The sequence below is a fragment of the Staurois parvus genome, unplaced genomic scaffold (genome assembly GCF_062004578.1).
Source record: "Staurois parvus isolate SC_StPar_1 unplaced genomic scaffold, SC_StPar_1.0 ptg000097l, whole genome shotgun sequence".
Lineage (NCBI taxonomy): Eukaryota > Metazoa > Chordata > Amphibia > Anura > Ranidae > Staurois > Staurois parvus.
In genome coordinates, this window is record NW_028317893.1 from 6,360,941 (window position 1) to 6,384,999 (window position 24,059).

At 39.4% G+C, this 24,059-nt stretch overlaps 1 protein-coding gene across 2 annotated transcripts in view; it reads left to right on the forward strand.

Annotated features, from left to right (window-relative positions):
• The window catches only part of CEP192 (centrosomal protein 192), a 317,843-nt gene that overhangs the window by 53,389 nt on the left and 240,395 nt on the right, over positions 1-24,059 (forward strand). For both annotated transcript variants that reach the window (XM_089671050.1, XM_089671051.1), the window contains exons 6-9: positions 6,383-6,512; positions 10,026-10,159; positions 21,751-21,822; positions 22,110-22,259. In XM_089671050.1, the coding sequence (XP_089527176.1) occupies positions 6,383-6,512; positions 10,026-10,159; positions 21,751-21,822; positions 22,110-22,259 (486 nt within the window). The remainder of the gene's footprint in view (positions 1-6,382; positions 6,513-10,025; positions 10,160-21,750; positions 21,823-22,109; positions 22,260-24,059) is intronic.

A 24,059-nucleotide genomic window follows, 5' to 3' on the forward strand; every position in this document is an offset into this window, starting at 1 on the left:
ATGGGGAGTTATCAAACTTAAAATTTAACCCAACAAAAACTGAGATTTTAAATATAAATCTTTCAAAAAGTGAAAGAAAAAATACAAAAATAATTCCCCTTTATATGGAAAGAAAGAGATATAAAATATCTAGGGATAAAACTCACTGCATCATTTAAGTACTTGTGTAAATCAAACTATATTACACTGTTAAATGAGATTAAGGATGAAATAAAAAAAATTAGGATGAGGAATCTCGTCTTGGATAGGATGCATAAATCTGATAAAAATGGTAATTGTCCCTAAAATCCTATATAGATTTCAAATGATCCCAATTAAACTCCCAGAGGTTTTTTAAGGTAATTAAAAAAATAACAAGATACATATGGAGGAATAAAAAACCTAGAATATCCTATGAATTAAGTAGAAATAAAGAGAAGGGTGGATTGGGAGTGCCAGATTTTAAGAGATATTACAAAGCAGTAATTTCAGCGAGAATGTTTGATTGGACGTATAATTCTGGGGAGAAAAGCTGGGTTAAAATTGAAGGTGAACTTAGTGGAGTGAATTAATGACTATAGAGGATTAAAGGATAGCACAAGTTTATATACTTTAAATGTTTTAAGAGTTTGGGATATTTTGCACAAATATATGGGATATTTTGCACAAATATATGAAGTGGGATTTTAATTCTATGTTAATGCCGCTGAGTAACAGAGTTTTTTCCTCCAGGTACAGAGGAGATTACAGGAAAATGGTTTAGGAAGGAGGAAGTTCAATTGAGAGATATAATGGTGGAGGGGGAATTGAGATCACTTAAGGATTTGGAAAAGGGAGAAATTTTCACTAAGATAGATGAGTGGCGTTATCACCAATTGAAACATTTTGTTGGGAATCTTCCGAAACCCTTGAGATCTAGAAAGGATAGGAATTTGTTTGAGAGATTGTTGGGATCACGGGGTGATGGGAAACACGGTACTGCAAAAATTATATAAAATTCTCACCAAATTAGACACAGGCACAAAGCCAATGTATATAGCAAAATGGGAAAGGGATATGGGGGTTGGGATAGAAGAGGATAAACAGAAGAAAATCTATAGATTAACTCACGAGAATGTAAGTATGCGAGAGGTGGAAATGAATTACAAGTGTTTGATATTTTGGAAGATGATCGTTCATTTACTTGGGATGATTACTGAGATTGATATAGGATTAGATCCAGAGACCTGTCTAATGCATAGCACAGAATTATCAGTGAATAAGTACGTATAAGGAATCGGGTATATGGTATTCTCTAAACGCAGCAAAAGGTCTGATACCCAAGTTTTGGCGTAAGGCAGAGGTGCCGAAGGAAGAAGATTGGGTAGACAGAGTGAACCAGATTTGTAGGATGGAGAAACTTTACCATATGTATGAAGAGAAGATGTTATACTGTGGGAAATGGGGAAAAAATGGGAAGAATTCGATTTGAAGGTGAAATATAGGAAGCTATATTGTGTGATAACAGGAACGTCCCTCTTGCTTTTATAGGGAAGATAGGGGGGATGCAGAGTGGAGGGGGGGGAGGGAGAGGGAGAGACGGAGGGGAGGTGGGTTGGGCGGGGGTGGGGAAAAGTCATAGAAGGGGAAATAAGTAATGGTTTTGTATTTTTTTTATTGAGAAAACGATGGAAATATGTATTTGATTAAAAAAGCAAATATTTAAATAATAATAAAAAAAAAAAATAAACTAGGATCGAGGGGGGAGGGAGAATTCGATTATAATTGGGTAGACAGGTCAGACGGGTCAGTACTTATTGGTGGGTGGAATGGGTAAAGATGGGGGGAGGGCTATGGCAGATAAGAAGGTTCCCATGTTACAAACAACCAGTGGAATTGGTACTATTTGTCTGAAGGTAAGAAATATGCAAAATACGTGTGAACAAGGTGTCAATGAATTAAAGTGTTTGTTCACCAATGCCAGAAGTCTGCCAAGCAAAATAGGTGAGTTGAAAGCTTTGGTGCATGAAGAGAACTATGATTTAATTGGTATTGCTGAATCTTGGCTTCATTCTTCACATGACTGGCCCATTAATATTCCTGGCTATTTTCTCTTTCGGAGAGACAGGGTAAAAAGAAAAGATGGTAGTGTCTGTCTTTGTGAGAAGTGATCTCCCAGTGAGTGTGAAAGAGGACCTAGTGCGTGTGAAAGAGGACCTAGTTGATGGAGAGTGTGATGAGGCTGAAGAATTATGGGTGGAACTGCACATGGGGGTGTGTACTACAAAGGTAATCATTTGAGTTTGTTATAGGCCTCCCAGTGTTAATGGGGGGATTTTAAATACCCGGAAATTGACTGGAGTAATGGTACTGCAGGAAAAGTTAAAGGGCAAAAATGTTTAAACCTACTACAGGACAATTTTGCGGTACAGTTCATAGAGGCCGCAACTAGGAATGATGCTCTGCTGGACCTGGCAATCTCAAACGAATGTCCATATAAAAGAACATCTGGGTAGCAGTGGCCATAACATGATTTCATTTATTGTTAGCTGTAAACAGACAATTTTATTTTCCCCATATGTGCTTGCTAAGGCTTAGAGCTGCTCTCCAAGACTTGGACTGGGAGGGAATATTGGCATCAATGAACACAACACAGAAAGGGGAGTTCTTCAAAAAGACTGTATGTGAACACACTGCAAAATATATTCCCATGGGCAACAAGTTTACATGGCTAAATATCAAACGTATTTGGCTTACGGCCAAGGTTAAAAAAGCTATAAATAATAAGAAAAGAACTTTTATTAACTATAAATAAGAAGGAACACTATCCTTATTTAAACATTACAAAGAATATAAAAGAATAGGCAAAAAGGAAATAAAGGCAGCAAAAATTTAAAACAAACGACAGATTGCAAAAGATAGCAGAACCAACCTCAAAGAATTCTTCAAATATATTAATAGTAAAAAGGTTAGGTCTGAGCATGTAGACCCTTTACAAAATAATCTAGAGTGGGTAACTGGTGACAAAGAGAATGCAAATTTATTAAATACCTTCTTCAGCTCTGTGTATACAAAGGAGCATGGAGGAGCTCTTGTCCATAATGGGCATGGTATTGACACAGCTCCAGATGGTCCACATTGGCTCACAACTTATATTATCCAGAAATATTTAGACAGAATAAAGGTAAATAAAGCACCTGGACTGGATGGCATACACTTACTGGTCCTTTAAAGAATTGAGCTCTGTCATTTCAAAGCCATTGTTTCTCATTTTTATGGACTCTTTAATGACTAGCATAGTACCACTGGATTGGCATAAGGCCAATGTGGTGCCAATATTTAAAAAAGGGGTCAAAATCTTTACCAAGTAATTATAGACCTGTTAGTTTAACGTCTATAGTTTGGGAAGATACTGGAGAGTTTAATAAAAGACCACATAGGTGAGTTCTTGCTGGAAAAAAATATTTTAAGCAACAGGGACAGCATAGATTCATGAAAGACAGAAGTTGTCAAACAAATCTGATTTCTTTTTATGAGGAGGTGAGCAAAGCCTTGGAGAGAGGAGTGGCGGTGGATGTGGTATACTTGGATTTTGCAAAATAGTTTAATACAGTTCCCCACACACGGCTAATGTGTAAGGTAAAGTCTACAGGCTTGGAATAATCTGTATGTATATGGATAGAAAACTGGCTAAAAGATCGTATTCAGAGAATAGTAGTTAACGATTCATACTCTCAATGGTCAAGGGTTGTCAGTGGTGTACCCCAAAGTTCAATGTTGGGACCATTACTTTTTAATATATTTATAAATGATGTAGGGTCTGGAATTAAAAATCCCATTTCAGTCTTTGCAGATGACACCAAGCTGTGCAGTGGAATAAAGTCCTTGCAGGATGTCTCCAACTTACAAGCCAACCTCAATGCTCTGTGTAATTGGGCAACTATGTGGTAAATGAGGTTTAATGTTGATAAATGATAAATGCAAGGTTATGCACTTGGGAGCTAAGAATATGCATGCATCATACATACTAGGGGGGGGCACAACTGGGGGCAATCAATGGTGGAGAAGGATCTGGGAGTTCTGGTAGATCACAAGCTTAATAATGGCATGCAATGCCAAGCTATGGTTTCTAAAGTGAGCAAAATCCTCTCTTGTATTAAGAGGTATAGACTCCAGAGAGAGATATTTTACCCCTGCACAAATCATTAGTAATACCTCATCTGGAATATGCAGTTCAGTTTTGGGCACCAATTCACAAAAAGAACATTGGGGAACTAGAGAATGTACAGAGAAGGGCAACCAAACTGATAAGAGGCATGGAGGAACTCAGCTATGAGGAAAGATTAGAGGAACTGAATTTATTCTCTCTTGAAAAGAGGAGATTATGGGGGGATTTGATCAGCATGTATAAATACATCAGTGGTTCATATAGTGAACTCAGTGTAGGGTTATTCACCCTGAGGTCATCACAGAGGACAAGGGGGCACTCTTTAGGTCTGGAGGAAAAGAAATGTAATCTCCAAATACGGAAAGGTTTCTTCACAGTAAGAGCTGTGAAAATGTGGAATAGACACCCTCAAGAGTTGGTTCTGGCCAGCTCAGTGGATTGCTTTAAAAAAGGCCTGGATTTGTTTTTGGATACACAGAATGTAGCTGGCTACTAACATTTATAAGTAAAATTGATCCAGGGAATATCTGATTTGCCTCTCGGGGGATCAGGAAGGAATGTTTTCCCCTGCAATAGTAAATTGGATCATGCTTTGCTGGGTTTTTTGCCTCCTTCTGGATCAACTGTGGGTGTAGGATTTTAACTTTTTTTTTTTTTTTTTTTTTAATGGTTGAACTGGATGGACTTTTGTCTTTTTTTCAGCCAGACTAACTATGTAACTAAAGGAAAAATCAGCTATTGCTCAAACTGCTTGTGTTACTGCAGTGTGAGCTGGAGTTTGGCTTCAGTTTTTTAGTGTATCTAAATCTGCTAGTATATCCAACACTCCCCTCCCCCTAGACCGGGTGTCGGCAACCCGCGGCTCCAGAGCCGCATGCGGCTCTTTTTCATCTTTGCTGCGGCTCCGGAGCACACTGCCCACCAGGTGGTCGGCAAGCCGCAGATCGCGAGCCACATGCGGCTCTTCTGTGTGCCGGGCGCCCGCTCCCCTCCCTCCTCAAAAATCCGGCCCGCGGAGCGTGGAACATTGGCTGTCAGGATGTAGGTGGGGCAGCCAGGATGTAGGCGGGGCAGAGTGACGAACTCCTCTCTCAGTCCGCCCTGAAGACCAGAACGGCGCGGGAACACAGCGAGAGGAACGCGCGGAGCAAAGGTAAGTGAATTGAGACAATATGGGGGATGAATTACTATGTGGGGGATGAATTACTATGTGGGGGATGAATTACTATGTGGGGGATGAATTACTATGTGGGGGATGAATTACTATGTGGGGGATGAATTACTATGTGGGGGATGAATTACTATGGGGGAAGAATTACTATGGGGGAAGAATTACTATATGGGGGATGAATTACTATGTGGGGGATGAATTACTATGTGGGGGATGAATTACTATATGGGGGATGAATTACTATATGGGGGATGAATTACTATGTGGGGGATGAATTACTATGTGGGGGATGAATTACTATGTGGGGGATGAATTACTATATGGGGGATGAATTACTATATGGGGGATGAATTACTATGGGGGATGAATTACTATATGGGGGATGTTTTTTCAGTTTTAAAAATGTGGCTGTCAAAATAAATTTCAATCGTGGTTTTGGCGAGATTTGGCTCAGTTGAAAAAAAAGGTTGCCCACCACTGACCTAAGGCTATGATTGTGATTATGAAGATACACTGTGGCCCTGATTAACCCTTTGCTTACTGGGCCCTTAAACCCCCTTCATGACCAGAGTGCTTTTTGCAATATATGCAGTGTCGGATTTGTTATAAATGTTGCAATGGTTTTGCGGCTCCCAGTCTTTTTTTTTTCCCTTCGGAAACGGGTCCAAGTGGCTCTTTATGTCTTAAAGGTTGCAGACCCCTGCCCTAGACTGACCATGCTGATGTCCTAAGGTGCTCCTGTTCTCCTGCATCCAGAGTAGTGTCTCTCTAATACAGGAGCTGTGTTACTGGCCAGATCGTCAGGAGAAGACCAAGGGGAAAAAGCCTTTAAAATAAATAAATAAAATTGAATACAGCCACTACATCTAATGATTGGTAAGCTGCAGTATGTTACATTTTTTTTGTTTTTGGGTTTAACACTGCTTTAAGGTGAGTCTGGTTTTTTTCACACTTTGTGTCAAAAAAAGGGAACATGAAAATACTGATAGTAAAGAAGTTTTGAAGATAAAATTTTTCATTATGTTGTATGTGTTTTTTTTCTTTTTTTCTTTTTTTTTTGTTTAAATTATTTATTTATTTTTTAGGCTATCCGCATGCCATCGATATTGAAAGAAGCTTGTGGTTCTACACATGAAGAGACAAGTTCATCTGTAGCAAGTTTGCTGGAAAATGAAAAGTTGATATCTATTGCCAGCTTAGATGGTAGTTCTTCAGGTAATAAAACTGTTAAGAATTTTAGGTAGGGATACACGATATTTCTGATACTGGTGCCGAAAATAACTTCGCCGCTGCTTGGCGGTTTTCAGCCTTACCGGAGATACCACCAAATGATCCCAGTGCTGAGCATAGAGATAGCTGAAGGAAAAATGGCCTCCACTCATCTCTATGCCCTTGGAGGACCAGTGCGATGTCCCTTCCGGTTCCAGCATCTTGTAAAGGCTTTTTTTTATTTTTAAGGCACTAGATTAATGCTTTTTTTTATCTAATGCTTTACATTGTAGAGGAGAGGTGTGGGTTCTTATTGACCCTATATCTCTTCATAAAGAGGACCTGACACTAATTATTTCTATCACAAGGGATGCATGCATTCCTTGTGATACGAATATGTGATTATTTTTTTTTTAAAAGACCGTGTAAAAAAATAAAGTGCTACCGTCCCCTCCCACGTGTTTACATATGTGGGCGTGGCCTACATATGCATTGACCACTAGGTGCAAAAGGTATTCAAGCCACATGTGAGGTATCGCTACGAATGTCAGAGCAGTTATTCAACACTAGACCGCCTCTGTAAGTTTACACTGGTAACCTGTAGAAATTTTTAAATAGTCACTCGTGGATGTTTTTAAGTACTGTAGACTGGATGCCATTCCACAGTTTTAAAGCATGACATGTTGGGCATCCACGTAACATCATCTTTCATATTTTACAAAAAAATTGGGGTATATATTTTTTGTTAGTCATTAAAGTGTGTTTTTTTTTTTTTTTAAATTGAATTTGAGAAATATATACTTTTAAAAACTTTCCGTTTTTTTTTTGGCAAAGTGCATCCTGAATTTTCAGTTTAGGCACCAGAATTTTCATTTCAGTGCACCACTAATGCTAAGAAAATGTATTGGCTGTTTCATTGTTTTGCTGGGTGCATAATGCCTAGTTCACTTGACAAGAGTAATTGTCCGATTTTAATCTGATCATTAGTACACTGGTTTTGAGAACCAATTGCGACAGTTCATGCGAAAAACAAACCATTTTCTCGTAAGATAACATAACAAACCGTTTTCATTTTATTGGTAAAGTATTTGTATAAAAAAATTGAATGACCAAGAACGCACATGCTCGGAAATGAAAGAATACATTACATCACTTCCGAAGTTGTTTTCTGTCTTACGAGATTTTTTGTAAATTTAGTAACCTATATGTTTTCGATATGAGACTAGCATGCAAAAATAATACGATCATTCGTCCAATATTCTCATCGTGTGTACAAGGCTTAAGGCTACTTTCACTCTGCTCAGTTGCAAAAATATAACAAAAATGCATTAGTGTTTTTTGTGAAAAAGGACACGTGACTCAAAACATGCACCAAAAATGTTTTTGATGCGTTTTTCTATTCATTTCAGTGGGGAGGTGCATTTTTGGGTTCTTTCTTTTTTTGCACTCAAACATGCATAAAAAAATGCATTAGGCTGGACGGACCTGCAAATACCCTTTGTAAAGAGTTCCATAGGATTTCATGTACATGCATCTTTCTTTAGCTTTTTCAGTTTTTTTTTAATTTTTTAAATTAAGTGTAATTTGGGTGTGTGCACTGAAAACAGGGAATAAAATATAATTTAACACTGAGTTCCCCCCATGGGAGACTCTGGACCCCTGGTAGATATCCTAGTACATGCTTCATACACTGCTATAAATTGTTGGCTTTTTAAACGTCCATGCAAACGAGACCCCCCCCCCCCCTAAAAAAAAAAAATCTCTATTTTGCCCTTCCCTTTCTAACCCTGTCTTCACCCCCTTTCTGACCCCTGGTGGAATGGGAAGACGTGAGACTGCAATCTGGTATTTGTGATAAGGCAATGTGACATTTCCACACCAACATGCTTTACGGCAAACACGTACACATGTTTGAGTTTGACCCCTTTCCCGCCCACCTTGGCATCCCCTTTAAAAGTTCTTAAAGCCCATGGGGGGTGGGAAGGATTGATCATTATATGACCACTGTGAGTAACTGTCATAGTGGTTACATGATCCGAAGCTGGACCAGCCAGTTACTAATGTTTACTCTGAAACAAGAACTGTTTGGGACAGCTCAGTCTTTGTGCAGGGAGCACGCTCCCAGCACATTAATATTGCCCACCCAGCGACACATATGAGCGATGTGTGGGCATTGAAGCCCATTTTTTTTTCCTCACCTATGGGTAATTGTGGCATAAAGGGGTTAATTTCGGTTTTAAACTGAATGGGTTCCTTTAGGAGGTAATGGGTCACATACACTATATTGCCAAAAGTATTGGAGCTCAGTGAGTTCAAGCTTGGTACTGTGATAGTTTGCCACCTGTGAAATAAGTCCATGTGTGAAATTTCCTTGCTACTAAATATTCCACGGTCAACTGTTAGTGGCATTATAACAAAGTTGAAGCACCTGGGAACAGCAACTCAGCCACAAAGTGGTAGGCCTTGTAAAATGACAGAGCAGGGTCAGCAAATGCAGAAGCTCAGTCTGCAGACGTCGCTAACTGCAGAGTCAATAGCTAAACACCTCCAACCTTCATGTGGCCTTCAGATTAGCACATCAGTGCATAGAGCGCTTCATAGAATGGGTTTCCATTACTGAGCAGCTGCATCCAAACCTTACATCACCAAGTGCAATGTAAAGAGTCGGATGCAGTGGTGTAAAGCATGCCACCACTGGACTCTAGAGCAGTGAAGACATGTTTTCTGGAGTGACCAATCACGCTTCTCTGTCTGGCCAGCTGATGGACATGTCTGGGTTTGGTGGTTGCCAGGAGAACAGTACTTGGTTGACTGCATTGTGCTAAGTGTAAGTTTGGTGGAGAGGGGATTATGGTGTGGGGTTGTTTTTCAGGGGTTGGGCTTGGCCCCTTATTTCCAGTGAAGGTAACTCTTAAGGCGTCAGCATACCAAGACATTTTGGACCATTTCATGCTCCCAACTTTGTGGGAACAGTTTGGGAATGGCCCCTTCCTGTTCCAACATTACTACGCACCATTGCTCAAAGCAAGGTCCATAAAGACATGGATGAGTGAGTCTGGGGTGGAGGAACTTGACTGGCCTGCACAGAGTGTTGACCTCAACTCAATAGAACATCTTTTGCAATGAATTGGAGCGGAGAGTGCGTGCCAGGCCTTCTCATCCGACATCAGTGCCTGACCTCACAAATGCGCTCTTGGAAGAATGGTCGAACATTCCCATAGACACACTCCTAAAGCTTGAGGACTGCCTTCCCAGAAGAGTTGAAGCTGTTATAGATGCAAAGGGTGGGCCAACTCCATATTTAACCCTATGGGCTAAGACTGGGATGCCATTAAAGTTCACGTGTGTGTAAAGGCAGGCGTCTCAATACTTTTGTCAATAATGTACTTGAATGTGAGACTTTCAGTATTCAGTTTTTAAATTGTTAGTGGCAATTATATTAATTTTATTGCCATGTTTTGCTTTATCTTAATGTACGTCTCTTTGCAGTTGTGAGCATCTAATGTTCTTGCTTTTCAGATGAAGAGCTAAATGATGAAGAATTTTATGATGACGAGTTAGAAGCATACTTTAAAAACCTTGGTCCACTTGGAATGCAGCGTGGAATTATTGAAGGACAGGAAATTCAAGAGCCAAAGAGAGCATCTTTCATGGTAGAAAGGATTAGTGCTGATTTTCTCCTGTTAAAAAAGCTTTAGCTTCTGTGGCTTCTGCCCTACAATTCCCCTGACTATCTATTTTTAAAGTGATTTTGAATTGCAGTAATGAAAATGTGCTGCAACTAAAAACAGTTATTTAATTGATCTTTATCGGGATAATTTGTCTAGCACAAGTGCAAAAACTTAAGACAATATGGCAAAGTGAGCGCTCTAATATAGCAGCTGTAACACTAAAAGGTAATCACAATAAACCTTTAAACGACAATAAAAAATAGAAAGTGCAGCACTGATAAATAATCATAAAATATAAATAAGATCATCCAATGTTGGAAATTAACATGAGTGGGTGTAAAGTTCATAAATAAAGAATCCTCTTTGCAGCAGATTTCTAGCAAGCTTGTGACTGGAACTAACAGTAAAATTGTGCACTCACCGGAAGCGCATAGGTAATGCGCATATAACCACCAAGGATCTCTGAGGTAGGCAGAATGTGTCAGATATGTGGTGAGCTTCCTTCTATGGATCGGTCATCAAATCTTGGGATATTAAGGAAATCTGCCCAGAGGCCCCTTTAGGATGGATGGGTGCTCAGCCTGGTTACAGGGCTCCCTTCCTCTGGATACTCAATTACGATGGGGGTCATCTGAAAACATAATAGCTCCAAAAAAGAGCCATAAAACAGGTGCCCATAGTGTAGTATTTCAAACGTTTTATTCCAGTAAATAATTAAAAAAATTACAGGGTAGTAATGCAGCAGAATGTTTGCAGGGTGAATGCAGAGTTAAGCAGCACTGATCCTATTAAAGATGGCTGCCGGGCTTCCACGTGGCTTCAGTGGCGAAGACGTCGCCTTATGTTGGTTCCTCCTTAGGCCTTTCGTGCATAGCATATCAACAGAGGGGAGACCTGACGTCACTTCCTTAAATAGGGGAAATGGCGTGTGCGCACTACACCGCCGCCATTTTTGGCAGTCTGTATTCATTGTAGCCCTGACTTCCTTCACCTATCAGGTATTTCCAGTTCACCTTCATCCAGTTTGTGATTAGGATGGAATTTTTCCTCTCTTTGGCTACAGCAATGCCTTGTGGAATAATTCCTGGTTTTGACCATCTATGTTGCAAATGCAAGCATTCCCCTTGGGAGAGTGGACTCGCTCGTGAGGTTTTCACTCTGCCGAATAGGTTCACCGTGCCGAAGAGATTCATCCTGTGTTACCCCATGAAGAGTGTATTTATTTGGACATGGCATATGCCTGCAAAATATCTGGCCATCTCTTACCTCAACAATATTTTCCTGTGATGGAGAATGTTGTTTTTTGTTTTTTTTTAAAGGCTGTTTTTGACAAATGCCCTGTGCCTTGTTTTGAGGTGTGTTTGCCTTGGTGGGATTAGCTGTGAAACTGGCGGTTGCAACTATCAGAGTCTGCTACAACCTCAAACTATTGGCCCTGCATCTGCCCAGAGGGAGGGGTCCCTCTAGCAGGGATGCCAATTTGGGCAGACCCCTGGTCCCTGGGGCCCTCCAAGTTTTCTTTTAAGGTACTTTGTCAGAGTTTTTGGCTGAGATCTCAGTTTTCAGAAATCAACGTTACTGCTTGGGCCTGACCCTGGATAATTCCCAGGCAACCGATTCTTCCTCAAGTAAAACACAGATGTCTTGGACACCTTTGCTTAGGAGCCTGGAAAATATCTTGAAGGATGGTTGCCTCTTTCAAGATTAAGCAACTCTCAGCCTAAATGGAGGGAAATGCATAAGGAGGATGGGACTTTTGATGTACCACATAAAAACAAACCAACGTACTATTGAAAACCTATTCTACAAATTTAAAAAATACAACTTATCAAAATCATAAGCAGTGACTTTCCAGATTGATATAATCATTGTTTTTGTGCATAGGATTGATGTTTTTTGCAATGTTTGCTTCCTCAGGATCCATGCCGAAATAGTAATGCACGAATTTCAATCAGGAGAAAAAGAATGACAGCTGACAATAATCCAGATATTACAATATATTACCAATAAATATTATCCACTTGAACTCCATAAGGTTTTACCCTCTTCATGACCGTGCATTTTTTGCTATGCAGTACTGTGCTGCTTTAACTGGCAATTGCGTGGACATGCAATACTGTATGCAAATGAAATGCTTATTAAGTTTTCACACACAAATAGCTTTCTTTTGGTAGTATTTGATCACCACTGGGCTTTTTATTTTTTTGCAATATAAACAAAACACCAAAAAGTTTGAAAAAAATATACATTTTCTTTTTCATAAAACATATCCAATATAATCACGTTTAGTTGAAAATCATTGAGGATCATTGTAACAGCAAAGGTTTTTTTTTTTTTTTTTTCTTTTTTCTTTTTTTTTTTTTAAATTAAGAGGTTACAAAACATAGCTTTGGGGCATTCCCCGGCTCAACAAAATAAAACAACTACATCTATACCCTCATTCCAGTTTCAACCCAAACAATTCTCAGTGATGAGGGCAAGAGTATACCCATGAGGATATAGGATAATGAGGAAAAACTTGAACATTTGAAAGATCAGGTACATAATAAAGTACATTGGACCATACATCAGAGGATACCGAGGACTAGTCCACTACTACTCCCCTCCCCAAAAAGGGAGGGGATTAGATAAGGCAGGAGGAGGGTGTGTAGTAAGACCAAAACGAACACATCTTTACCAATCTCCCATCTCATAGGGATATCCATGGTAGGTTGTGCATGAGATTAAGCAGGCACGTTATCCTCTCTGGCATTGTTAATAGGAGTCCAGCCAGATGTTCCACATTTTATGAAGTATATTTGGACAACCTCGGGAGAGAGATATAATTTTTATATAGGGGAATCACTGCGCTGACCAACTTCTTCCAATGGCCAAAAGGTAGGAGGGCTGTCAGATTTCAATGCCAACACAATGGCATTTCTAGCATATAAGAGAAGTAAACAGTAATATTCTAGAAGCCCTAGAGGAGGCTAACTGATTGAAACAGAAAAGTTTTTAACTGTTCTGAATGGGCTAGCCATTCATGTCAGCTTTGATCTGTGGTTGGCTACAGCTAATCACATGCTACAGGGTGTTTTTGTTGGCCCAGATACCATGTGATAGCTGTGGATCAATCACAGCATAGTCAACAATATGAATTCTTTCATAACAACTTTGTTGACGTTGTGATCACTGGGCCCTGGGTACTGGGATCAGCGTTCTGTTGTGGACACAGTGATCGCACAGAGGGTGAGGAATTTCGGCATGGTAGGGTATTTGGGCAAGGTCTGCTCCCCTTGGACTGAGAAGGCAAAATTAATTCCATATATGTGATTTTGCCAGCAGGTGCTGACCTTCTGCTTTATATGTAGTAGCTGGTTGGCAAGTAGTTGTACAAAACCACTGAAAATAACTTTGATACACAAAATCAAACTAAAAAAAACTTTTGGGATGGTACCCAGAGCAATTTTGCATCTCTTGAGTAATGATTGCCTCTTTCAAGGTGGTTCCTTGAGGATGCAATCATTGGACTATATCTTCCCATAGGAGCACAATCCGGTCTCTATACTAATGGATATATGTGCGACTGCTGAAGATGGGAAAAGTCCTTCTCTCCTGGATTGTTCTGATGATGGAAGCCATCTCTACAGGCTGGGCGAGTGAGTCCTGGACCACTTTTTGGTACAAAGAAACTTGGTCATCTTGGTAGAGGTCATTTGCCTACCGGTTTTCTGGTGATGAGGGCAGTTAGCCTTGTTATCCTGCATTGGTCGACTTGGTTGAATGGTCTCCTTTTAGAGTCCATTATGCAACAACATGGCCATGGCATATGCAAATCATCAAGCTAACCCCAGATGTTGGGTGGCCCAGGTAGAAGTGTATCTCACCCAGTCAGGGGTGCAGCTTTGTGTTCTATTTTTGTCCAATGTTCGATTTCCAGGAGTGAAAGATTGGCAGATGGACTTCCTCGGTGGTTGGCAGTTGCCTCCAGGGAAATGGGCTCTTCACCTAATGTGTTTGGGGAGTTCACTTGGTGGTTCACTCTCTGGATATGGACCTTCTTGTGTCCAGGTTCAGTGTGAAATTTGACAGGTTTATCTCCAGGATCAGGATCCTCAGGCGTTTGTGGTGAATACTTTGGGCCCAGTTCTCACTGATTAGTGTCTTTGCAGGATTCAAGTGGAGGGAGCTCCTGTAATTCTGAACACTGGGCTCAGAAGATCGTGGTATTGTGCACTTGTGAGTGTAAAGTCTTTGGTTCTTTTTCTAGTTTGTTTCAACCAGCTGTCTCAAAGTCCCATCCTCCAGCCTTCTTTACTGTCGTTGGTTTGTCTGCAATCAAAGGTCTTTACAGGTCTCTTTTCTGATATTCCTGTTTTTGTTTTTTTTTTTTTTTTTTTTTTTTTTAATGGCTAGAGAGGCTACTTCCAAGAAGGTTTACCATAGGACTTGGAAATCATATGTTGCTTGGTGTGTGAGGCACCTTGCTGCTCCGCATCTGTTTGCTCCACCGACCTTCAAATCCGCAAGTAAATTGCGGATAGGACATAGAATCAGAAATCAGTCTAATAGTACAGAAAATCATTCTAAAATAGTATTTGCTATATTTAAAATGCACACATTGGCAGGCTGTATATCATTCCAGTAACCAAGATGTAGTTGCAGGTTCTTTCAGTTCCAGCTATCAGGTCCTGATGTTTCACCTGAATACATTTCTCAAAGGGTTCTTTGTGGCTAAGCCCTGGAGGGCAGGTCAGAATTCATCAGAGGGGGTGGGCCAGTAGAGCAGCACTGACTGAGGCCATTACTTACACTCTCACATACTGGGCTGGGCGAGCTACTTTCTACATTTTCTATACACATCTGGATTCTTGATGAATAAAAAGATTCCAGCAACGCCAGCTGGAAGCACATCACACCTCGGGCTTGAAGCGGCACTATACTATATTGGGGATATGTTGGAGAGCTTGTGAAGAGCTATAAGGGAGATGTTGGAGTTAAAATAGCTTTATTAGACCCATTGATTGGTGTATGGATCAGAAAATCTATTAATCTTTTGAGATTGAATCCATTGAACATACTTGCCTTTTCGAATGATTGCAGAAACAGCTGCATATATTTAAGTGCTGGACTTTTTAAATTTACATACTGAATTTAGCCAGGGGTGTTTATTGTGCAGTCTAGCAGCTGACAGGGGACACCTGAACACTGGTTAAAACCTTTTAATAGCCTTGAAGGAAGAAAGTCAGATCGACTCTTGGATGGGAAAACACTATCCAGCCATTTTTGCTGTCCACATCCCAGGATGGACAACTGTGAGGTGGATTACCTCAGCCGTCCGTGCCTGGAAGGGGAAAGAACACTTCATCCAGACAGCTTCAACCCAATATGTCAGATGGTGGACCCCTGATGTGGATATTTGACCTGCAGCTTCAAGAAGTTGTGACTTTGACCAAGGGTCCTCTATCACTGAAGACCGATGCTTTGATTCCTTGGTAGCAGTTCAGGCAAATCTATGCTTTCCCTCCAGTGCAAAATCTCACCTGCTCCACAAAATGGAGCAAGAGTAAAAAACGAACTGGTGATTATAATTTCACCAAACTGATCAAGAGCTTGATATACACACACATGTTCAGACTCTACGAGGCAGTGACCCCTAGCTTCTTCTCAGTAGGCCTGCCGTTTTTGTCTCTGGGTCCTTGGTTCCATCTTGCTTCTCAGTCACTGACTTTAGCAGCATGGCTTTGAATCTCAGGTCTTAAAGGACAAGAGGGGTTTCTGAGTCTCATTCCTTCTTTCTTAAACTAAGTAAAGCCATTTCCAGGAAAAATTACTATCAGACCTGGAAATCTCCTCTGCATAGTGTTAACACAGGCATTTCAGGTCTAGGGATTACTTTTGTGCTTTGTAGTTTGGCCTACCTACAAACATGATTGGACTAGAGCTTTCCTTAAGCCCGCAGAAAATAGCGTTTTTGGCATTGTTCATTATTTTTCAAAAGTCTCTGGCCTCATTCCCCCTTTGTCAGAATCTTTATTTAACATGCATCTTGGATCTGGTCCCCCTTAAAGCACCCTCTACTATCTTAGAAATGCAATCTGGGTCTTTCTGCCCTGCAGAAACCACCCTTTGAACACATCAGGGGAATCTTCTTAGATTACCTCTCCTGCAAAATGGCCTTTATGGTCGCTATAAAAGGTGAATATAATGGCGCTTAAGGAAAGGATATAAATGAGGTATACCTAATCTACCAGCTACAAACACCACCCTAATAAATATAGTGTGTAACAAGGAATAAAAAATTTGCGCTAGTAAGTGAAAAATATACACATGTGAATCTAACCAAAAATAAATACAACAAAAAAACAAAAAATGTAACAAAAAAATGAATGTGTCCCAAACAAATGTCCAATATTTATCTTTAAAGTCAAAAAAAAATGTGAAGAAAATTCTGACAGTCCACCACCAAATTGCACTAAATAAACTCACCAGAGCTGAATGATAAATCAGCATAAAACACTAATTTCCCTGGGAGCAATACTCTGCAGGATGATGAGCCACTTCCAGAGGGTGATATTCAGCAGAAGTCAACTCCAAATAACCAAAATGAAGAAAGCAATGATTTATCATTCAGCTTTGGTGAGTTTATTTAGTGCAATTTGGTGGTGGACTGTCAGAATTTTCTTCACATTTTTTTTGGACTTTGAAGATCTGAATTTTGGACATTTTTTTCGGACATTTATTCATTCATTTATTACATTTTTTGTTGTATTATTTTTGGTTAGATTCACATTTGTGTATTTGGGGTGTATATTTTTTACTTACTAGCGCAAATTATTTTTTTTTCCTTGTTACACACTATATTTATTAGGGTGGAGTTTGCAGCTGGTAGATTAGCTATACCTCATTTATATCCTTTCCTTAGGCGCCATTATATTCACCTTTTTTTATTCTTTGTGGTTCCGCTTTTTGAGGTATCTATTATTGGCAGCCATGGATATTTTTGGCTACATGGATGAAAGAAAAGTTGATTTAAATGAGATTTAACCCCATAGGGGCGATTAATGGTATTAATTTGGAAGATAATTTCAAAAGTTTGGAACATCTTTTGGAGAAACAAATTAAAATATTGTGGAATGTGAACACATTGGAACTTTATCTGAAAGAGAAAATCACCCCTAGGAGATTGATGGGATATACCTGCAAATGATGGATTGGAGGACAGAGACCTTATGGATGAGTGGTTTCAGTTTTTCAACCATTGTGAGAGTAGACTATTGGAACTTATTATTAGAAGACGACACTTTAAGCTGAAATAAGTAGATTCCAAGATTAAAGAGTTAAAGGATGTGATGTTGCCTTTTGCTGAAACCAGTGAGTATAAAGAAAAGTCCAAAAGTTTACAGGAGCATATTACTAAAGTTGGCAAAGATACCAAGAATAAAAAGGTTAAGAAGTATAAAAGAGATACTGATAATTCTAAAAACAATAAAGTGTATAAATGGCAGGATAATACTTTAATTGACGGGTGTGATTCACAACTTTCAACACCTGAGAAAAATATTACCACCAATTTTAAATCTCCAGTGGTAAACTCCCCATTACATCTCCCACCAAACAGTGTCGTTCCAGAATTCTGGTATTAGAACACCTGATAATGACTGCAACAAATCGTCTTTTCACAATGAAGGTAGTGTGAGACCTATGAAAGGTTTCTCTAATTATAGAGGACAAGGGGGATATAGAGGGAATTGGCAGAGAAGAGGAGGATATCAGAATTTCTTTCCACCTAGGGGGGGTTTTCAGAATTACCACAGAGGATGGAACATGATACCAAGGGGTCACAGATCTCAGGAAAGGGATTGGCGAGAACGGGAATTATGGCAGAGGAGAAGGAACAGAAGATATAGAGGTAAGAGAGGAGACAAAAAGACAGCATTAGGAGCTGGTATTTATAATCTAAGTGATGTTATTTTTACTGAAAGAGAAATTAAAGTGTTAGACCTTGGGTTGAAATATGTACCAAGGAAGAATCTTAATAAATTTGATGTTTTTATTGATTTGCAAAAATTTGTGAGAAAACAAAATATAAAACTTTTTTTGAATTAAATAAATCCAAGAGTAAAAATGTTAGTTTTTTCTTCCAATGGCTTCCAAAATAGTGGTTTAAGAAATGCCTTCACATTTAACCCTAAGAACTCTGGAAATGCTTTTTTAGAAGTATTTAAAAATATGGTTGAAAACGATATAAGGAAATTGTATGTCAAGGGATTTCATGGTGTTCGACGGGACATTAAATTAGGCATTGAAGATCTTGAAAAGAAAAATGATTAGAGGTGCTGATAAAGGGGGAAGTGTTGTTTTAAATAAAGTAGATTATGAAGAATAAATGAATAGATTATTACAAATTAAAGATATAAAATATTAACAGGAAATCCCACTAAGAAACTTAAATTGCAGCTTAAACGTATTATTAACAAAGGAAAAGATCTGGGTGTGTTAAGTGATAAAGAAGCGAAATATCTTGTGATTAACAAATCCCAAAATACCTACGATTTTCTACTTACCAAAAATACACAAAAATAAAGAGAAACCACCTGGGAGGCCCATTGTGAGCGGGATTACTTCCCTGTTTGCAAGGGTCGGTGAATATGTTGATTCATTTTTGCAGACTATAGTTATGGCCAATAAGTCATTTTTGAGAGATAGTGGACATCTTATCAATATCCTTGATGATTTGAAAAATATAGAAGATTGCATATTGGTAACAATAGACGGAGAATCTTTATACACTAATATCAATCAGAAAGACGGTATTAATGCTGTTAAATGGGCCCTGAAACAGAAATCGTATTTAAAAAGAACTCAGAGAAAAATCATTAGTGAATTATTGGAGCTGGCTATGAACAATTTCTTCTGGTGCAAGAACACCTTCTTTCAACAATGTAAGGGAGTTGCCATGGGTGCTACGTATGCTCCCAGTGTGGCAAACATGGTAATGGCTAAGTGGGAGGAAGAAAGTATTTATAATAGATGGCCAGAGATGGCGCTGTACAGGAGGTATATAGAAGATATATTTATTGTATGGAATGGGTCCCAAAAGAATCTTGATTTATTCATGGATTACATCAATAGGAATAGATATGAATTGAGATTCACTAGTACTAGTGATTTCCAATAAATTAAATTTTTAGATCAGATATTATATAAAAGTAATGGTCAAATCCTCACTAAAACCTACTTTAAAGAGGTGGACAAAAATAGTTACATACCTGTGTCCAGTGGACACCATCCTAATTGGCTTTATAGTACACCAAGGAGTCAGTTTACCAGAATAAAAAGACATTGCAGCGAAAATAAAGATTTTGTGGATCAAACCGATTTGTTGATTGAGAGGTTCATAGAGAAAGGGTATGAGGAGTTTCTTGGTTAATGAAAGGGATCTGATAAATAAAAGAGATAGGGAGTCGCTGTTAAGTGGCAAGAAGAATTCTCCTGGATTTGATAATAATGTACCCTTTGTTACCAATTATAATATGCAATATAAGAGCATTAAACAAATTTTTAAGAAATATTGGCCCATTTTGTTAAGATGACATATTAAAAAATGTTATACCTATGACACCCTAGTTTTGTTTATAGGAAGAATAGGTCATTACGGTCATTTTTTTTTTTTTTTCCCAATCTGAAAGGTTTTTTTCCTTGCTAGAAGTGTAAAGTATGCAAGACAGTAAAAGATACAGCTAGAATAAAAAAAATCTTTTTGTGCTTCACTTTCTGATAAACAATATAATCTCTAATTACCTGTAACTCCACACGTTATTTATGTTTTGGAATGTCCATGTCACCTAAAATATATTGGTAGAACAGGAAGATGTTTGAAAACTAGATGAAAACTAATGCAAGGAATGCATTAAGGTATAAAACTTGTTTAGCTTTTGTATCACTTTAAAGTACAACTAAAGGCATAGCTTTTTGTTTGTTTTTTTGGACAGAGTGGAGATGGATTTTAACACCTGTCAGTTTTTATAGCTCTCTGCCCTGTTAGGGAGATTCACCCTCTCTGTCCTGTTTACCAATATCAGTGAAAGTAAAAGAAAATGCCAAATTTTGGGTTGTCCTCAGAATATCTGCTTGCTCTGGTGACCTGAGGGTCTCCTAAGGGATTCCCTTAAAGTATTACTAAACCCAGGACCCTGCATTCACTATATCTTGTCTCCCACAGTACACAGAACATGGAAATGCAGTTATTTTAGTAAAAGCTAAACTGCTAAATACCTTTTTTCTCTTAAGTAGTTAGAGCAGTCTTATGACTTCTATCCGTGTCCAGCAGAGCACTGGTGGAGGACTAGTTTATTCTCCTCCGTCTCCCCTGTGAGGCTGCATGACCCCTGGCCCTCTGTCTGGACAGTGTTGATTGGCCCTGTGCTGATCACATGCACTCTCTCAAGAAAAAATAAAAATTGCACTAGACACCAAACTGCACATGTGCAGCTTGCCCCAAAGGCTCTGTATTATCAGCAGATGGATTGAGGACAGTAGAAGGGGAGTATCAGAGAAGACAGGATCAAACCTTTTTACACAATTCAGAGTGTTTACCCCTTTAGGTTCCATAGTGAGTATAACAAGCATGCTTTACTGCATATACAGACTGATTTTACTGTTTTGGCTATAGTAACACTTTAATTTGCAAGGGACAGCAAGTTGAGGGTATTCTTCCCCAAGAAACAGGGGGCATAAAATAAATTGACAAGGATTATGGCCTTCCCTTTATCAAAAATGAAACAAAGCTTTGCCTATAGTTGTACCTAAGTGTAAACTCCAGAAGTACAGGACAGAGGCCACGCTCCCTTTTACGGCTGTGCTACTCTGCATTGCTTGCTACAAATCTGAGGACTCTGAGTGGAGTAGGGTTAGAGTCTGTAGAAGTGTCCTTAATTGCTTGCCAGTGTCCTGTCACCTGAAGGTACCAGCCTATAACCCAGGGTCTATAAATACTCCGCTTGTGTCCTGTGTTGTTCTCCAAGATGGGGAGTTTGTTAGTTAAGCCTTGTTTTTGTTGCTCTCTCTGTACCTGTTGGAGAGATTTAACTTCCTATTGGTCCTGGTGACCTGTGTCTCTACAGAAATTGATTGGATCCAAAATTGTTGAGTTCTAGAAAAAGAAAGCAACAAAGGGATAATACCCTAGCTTTGGAAAGATTTCATATTGCATCCCCCTTTGTGGCTGGGAAAGAAAGTGAAGTCTTGCCTATACCCTGTTAGTGTTAGTATTTTAAAGGAAACCTCTCCTGAAGGAGGTGATATGACTACATATGTGTGACCCTCCCTTTCTGCAAATGTAGTGTAATGGTCATCACACCATCCCTCTTGCTTATATACTTTTGTGTTGCTAACTTGTAGCAAAAATACAAATAAGAGTTGCTCTGGAGCAGTGACTCAAAAATGTTATGCTAGAAAGTAAGCATAGCAACCAAACAGCTTGCATATTTGAAAGAGGTGTGTAATGGTTACCTAATATTTCACTTACTACAATGAAATATGAGTACAAAATAAATCTGCTTATTCACAAGGCTTTTTTTTTTTTCTTTCAGGCAATGAACAGTTTTATAGGCAATGCTTCACATCAACAAGATAATGATCTTCAGTATGATGATGACTTTGAGGTACTTTTTTTACTTCTAAAATGTCTTTATACAGAAAAAAACACTTGTTCCAAGAGATGGCAAATACAGAATAATAAAACTTGTATAGTTTCTTGAGGGTTTTTATAAAGGGTTGATCGCAGCAATGGTATGCTGCAATCAACTCCTAAGTTGTAACAGTAAACAAACATGATAAATATAAATGAGAAGTTAGGATTTAGTAGAGAATGAATTTTAAATTACTTTGATTATATTCTGTACTTTTTGTGCTAATTTGTATAAATTCCTTGTTTCCTTTCATATACCAGGAGGATTTCCAGATGCTTCAGGTTAGGCTTGCAGCTACAGGAATGGATTCAGCTCCAGCTAGTGATGATGACTTGGATCATGGGTTGAAGAAAGTTTCATTGCAAGCCTTACAAAGAGAGTGCTTCCTAGGGAATACAGCAAGGCATTTGGTATGATATTTTATATTTTTTTTCTGTTCAATTACTTTGTTTTTTTTTTAAAAATCTAGGTTCAAATGTGTGTTCTGACCATTAAGTAAATGAAGGAAATATCCTCTGTAGCAAACCAGTATAACCTATCTGGTAAACTGACAATAGTGGGCAAAAGTTTGCAGAGGTTAAGCAATAGTCTTGAGGCATAGCGTAGCAACATTCCCCATGAGTTCAGCATGTAAAACTAGATGGGGAAAAAAGAAAAGCAGAAAGTAAAGGGTTTAGAAGTTGAATGGAATCAAGGAAAAGAAATATGAGCAAATTAGGGGAGAGGTTGTACAAGTTTAACGGGCCACTGAATAGATCAGGGTGAACTCTCTTGTCCAAAAGGTGCTGATTTTTGGACAGGTCCACCAAATATGGTACATGGCCCCCTCTGGTCTGCAACCTCTGAAGCATAAACGGGAGGCATCAGAGAAGATCTTGGAAAGTCTTGATAACACCCATTTATCAGCAAGACACAACTTTTTTATATTTGTCTTAATGAAAGTGGTGTTAACCCTTAGTGCTCCATAGAAGACCATCTGGACTAGCCCTCCACATCTATTTCTGTTCCCAAGTTCTCTTTCCAAGCCAATTGGTGGGTTAGCTTTAAGGACTCAGAAAGTAAGATACATTGTCGATACTCCCCTTCTCGAACCATTGTTTCGCATGCACCTTTTCTTAAAGTGTCCTTGATGTAATGTCATCTATAATTTTGATTACGGGAATTAAAGTGGAGTATTTGGCAAAGGTGGAAGATTTCTGACAACAGCATGGAGGTTTTGAGGAAGTACTGTTCTGGTTTTATCCCTCCGTGGTTGAGGAAATGCCCTATCTTGCACAATCCCTGGTTAATCCACCATGAAACAGTGAGGGGAGATGTTCGGAAGGAATAAATGATTATTGAAAAGAGGGGCCGCTGAAGATTGGAGCTTCTGCTCAGGTGAGGACATCTCTGGATCCCTGGACAGGTAAGTGTTCTTATAGTAAAAGTCAGCAGCCTCAGTATTTGTAGCTGCTGACTTTTAATTTTTTGGGGGGAGGCTGGAGCCCCTCTTCCTCAATTTCCAAGGAATTAGAGGAGAGTCTAATTGGCCTGGTACGGGTGTTGGATAATCGTATGGAAACACTACATTATTTGCGGTTTGTGGATGTGATGACATGTTTCGTGTTGAAAATGGAAGTGATGTAGCATACGTTTGCTTGTGTGTGATGAGAGACCTTGCTAAAAGGTGGCAATCCTCACTTTTTTGTCATTCACTGGGTGCGCTGCTAGTGATATGGAGTCATATCAGACTTTACTGAGCTTCAAAGAGGGCAAATTGTTGATGCTAGCTTAGCTGGTTCCTTTGTGACTGTATTTGCCAATTTATTTGTAGTGTAGTGAGGTACAGTATCTGTCACGTACCTGGTCAGAGGCTGGAGTGCTGAGAAGGCTCCCCTTGCGGCTAAGTGTGCAACACCCCTGAAGGTAGGAACAGGAGGTGCTCGGCCCAGAGAAGCTTGGGTTGCCAGTAGGTTTAGGATGATGACCACCTGAGAATGGCACGATCAGCAGAAGTGGCTGCAGAGCTGAAGTTCTCCAGATGTGGCAGGCAGAACTAAGCAGAAGGCAGGAGGCAAGGTAGGAGCTAGGCTAGAGGTCATGCACAGGTGAGCAAGCAGGATCCAGAAGTAAGGTCAGAAGCAGGCAGAGGGTCAAACACTGAAGATGATGCAGGAGTGAGGTCAGAGGGATAAGCCGAGATCATACACGTGTAATCAGGAAGGAGCAGC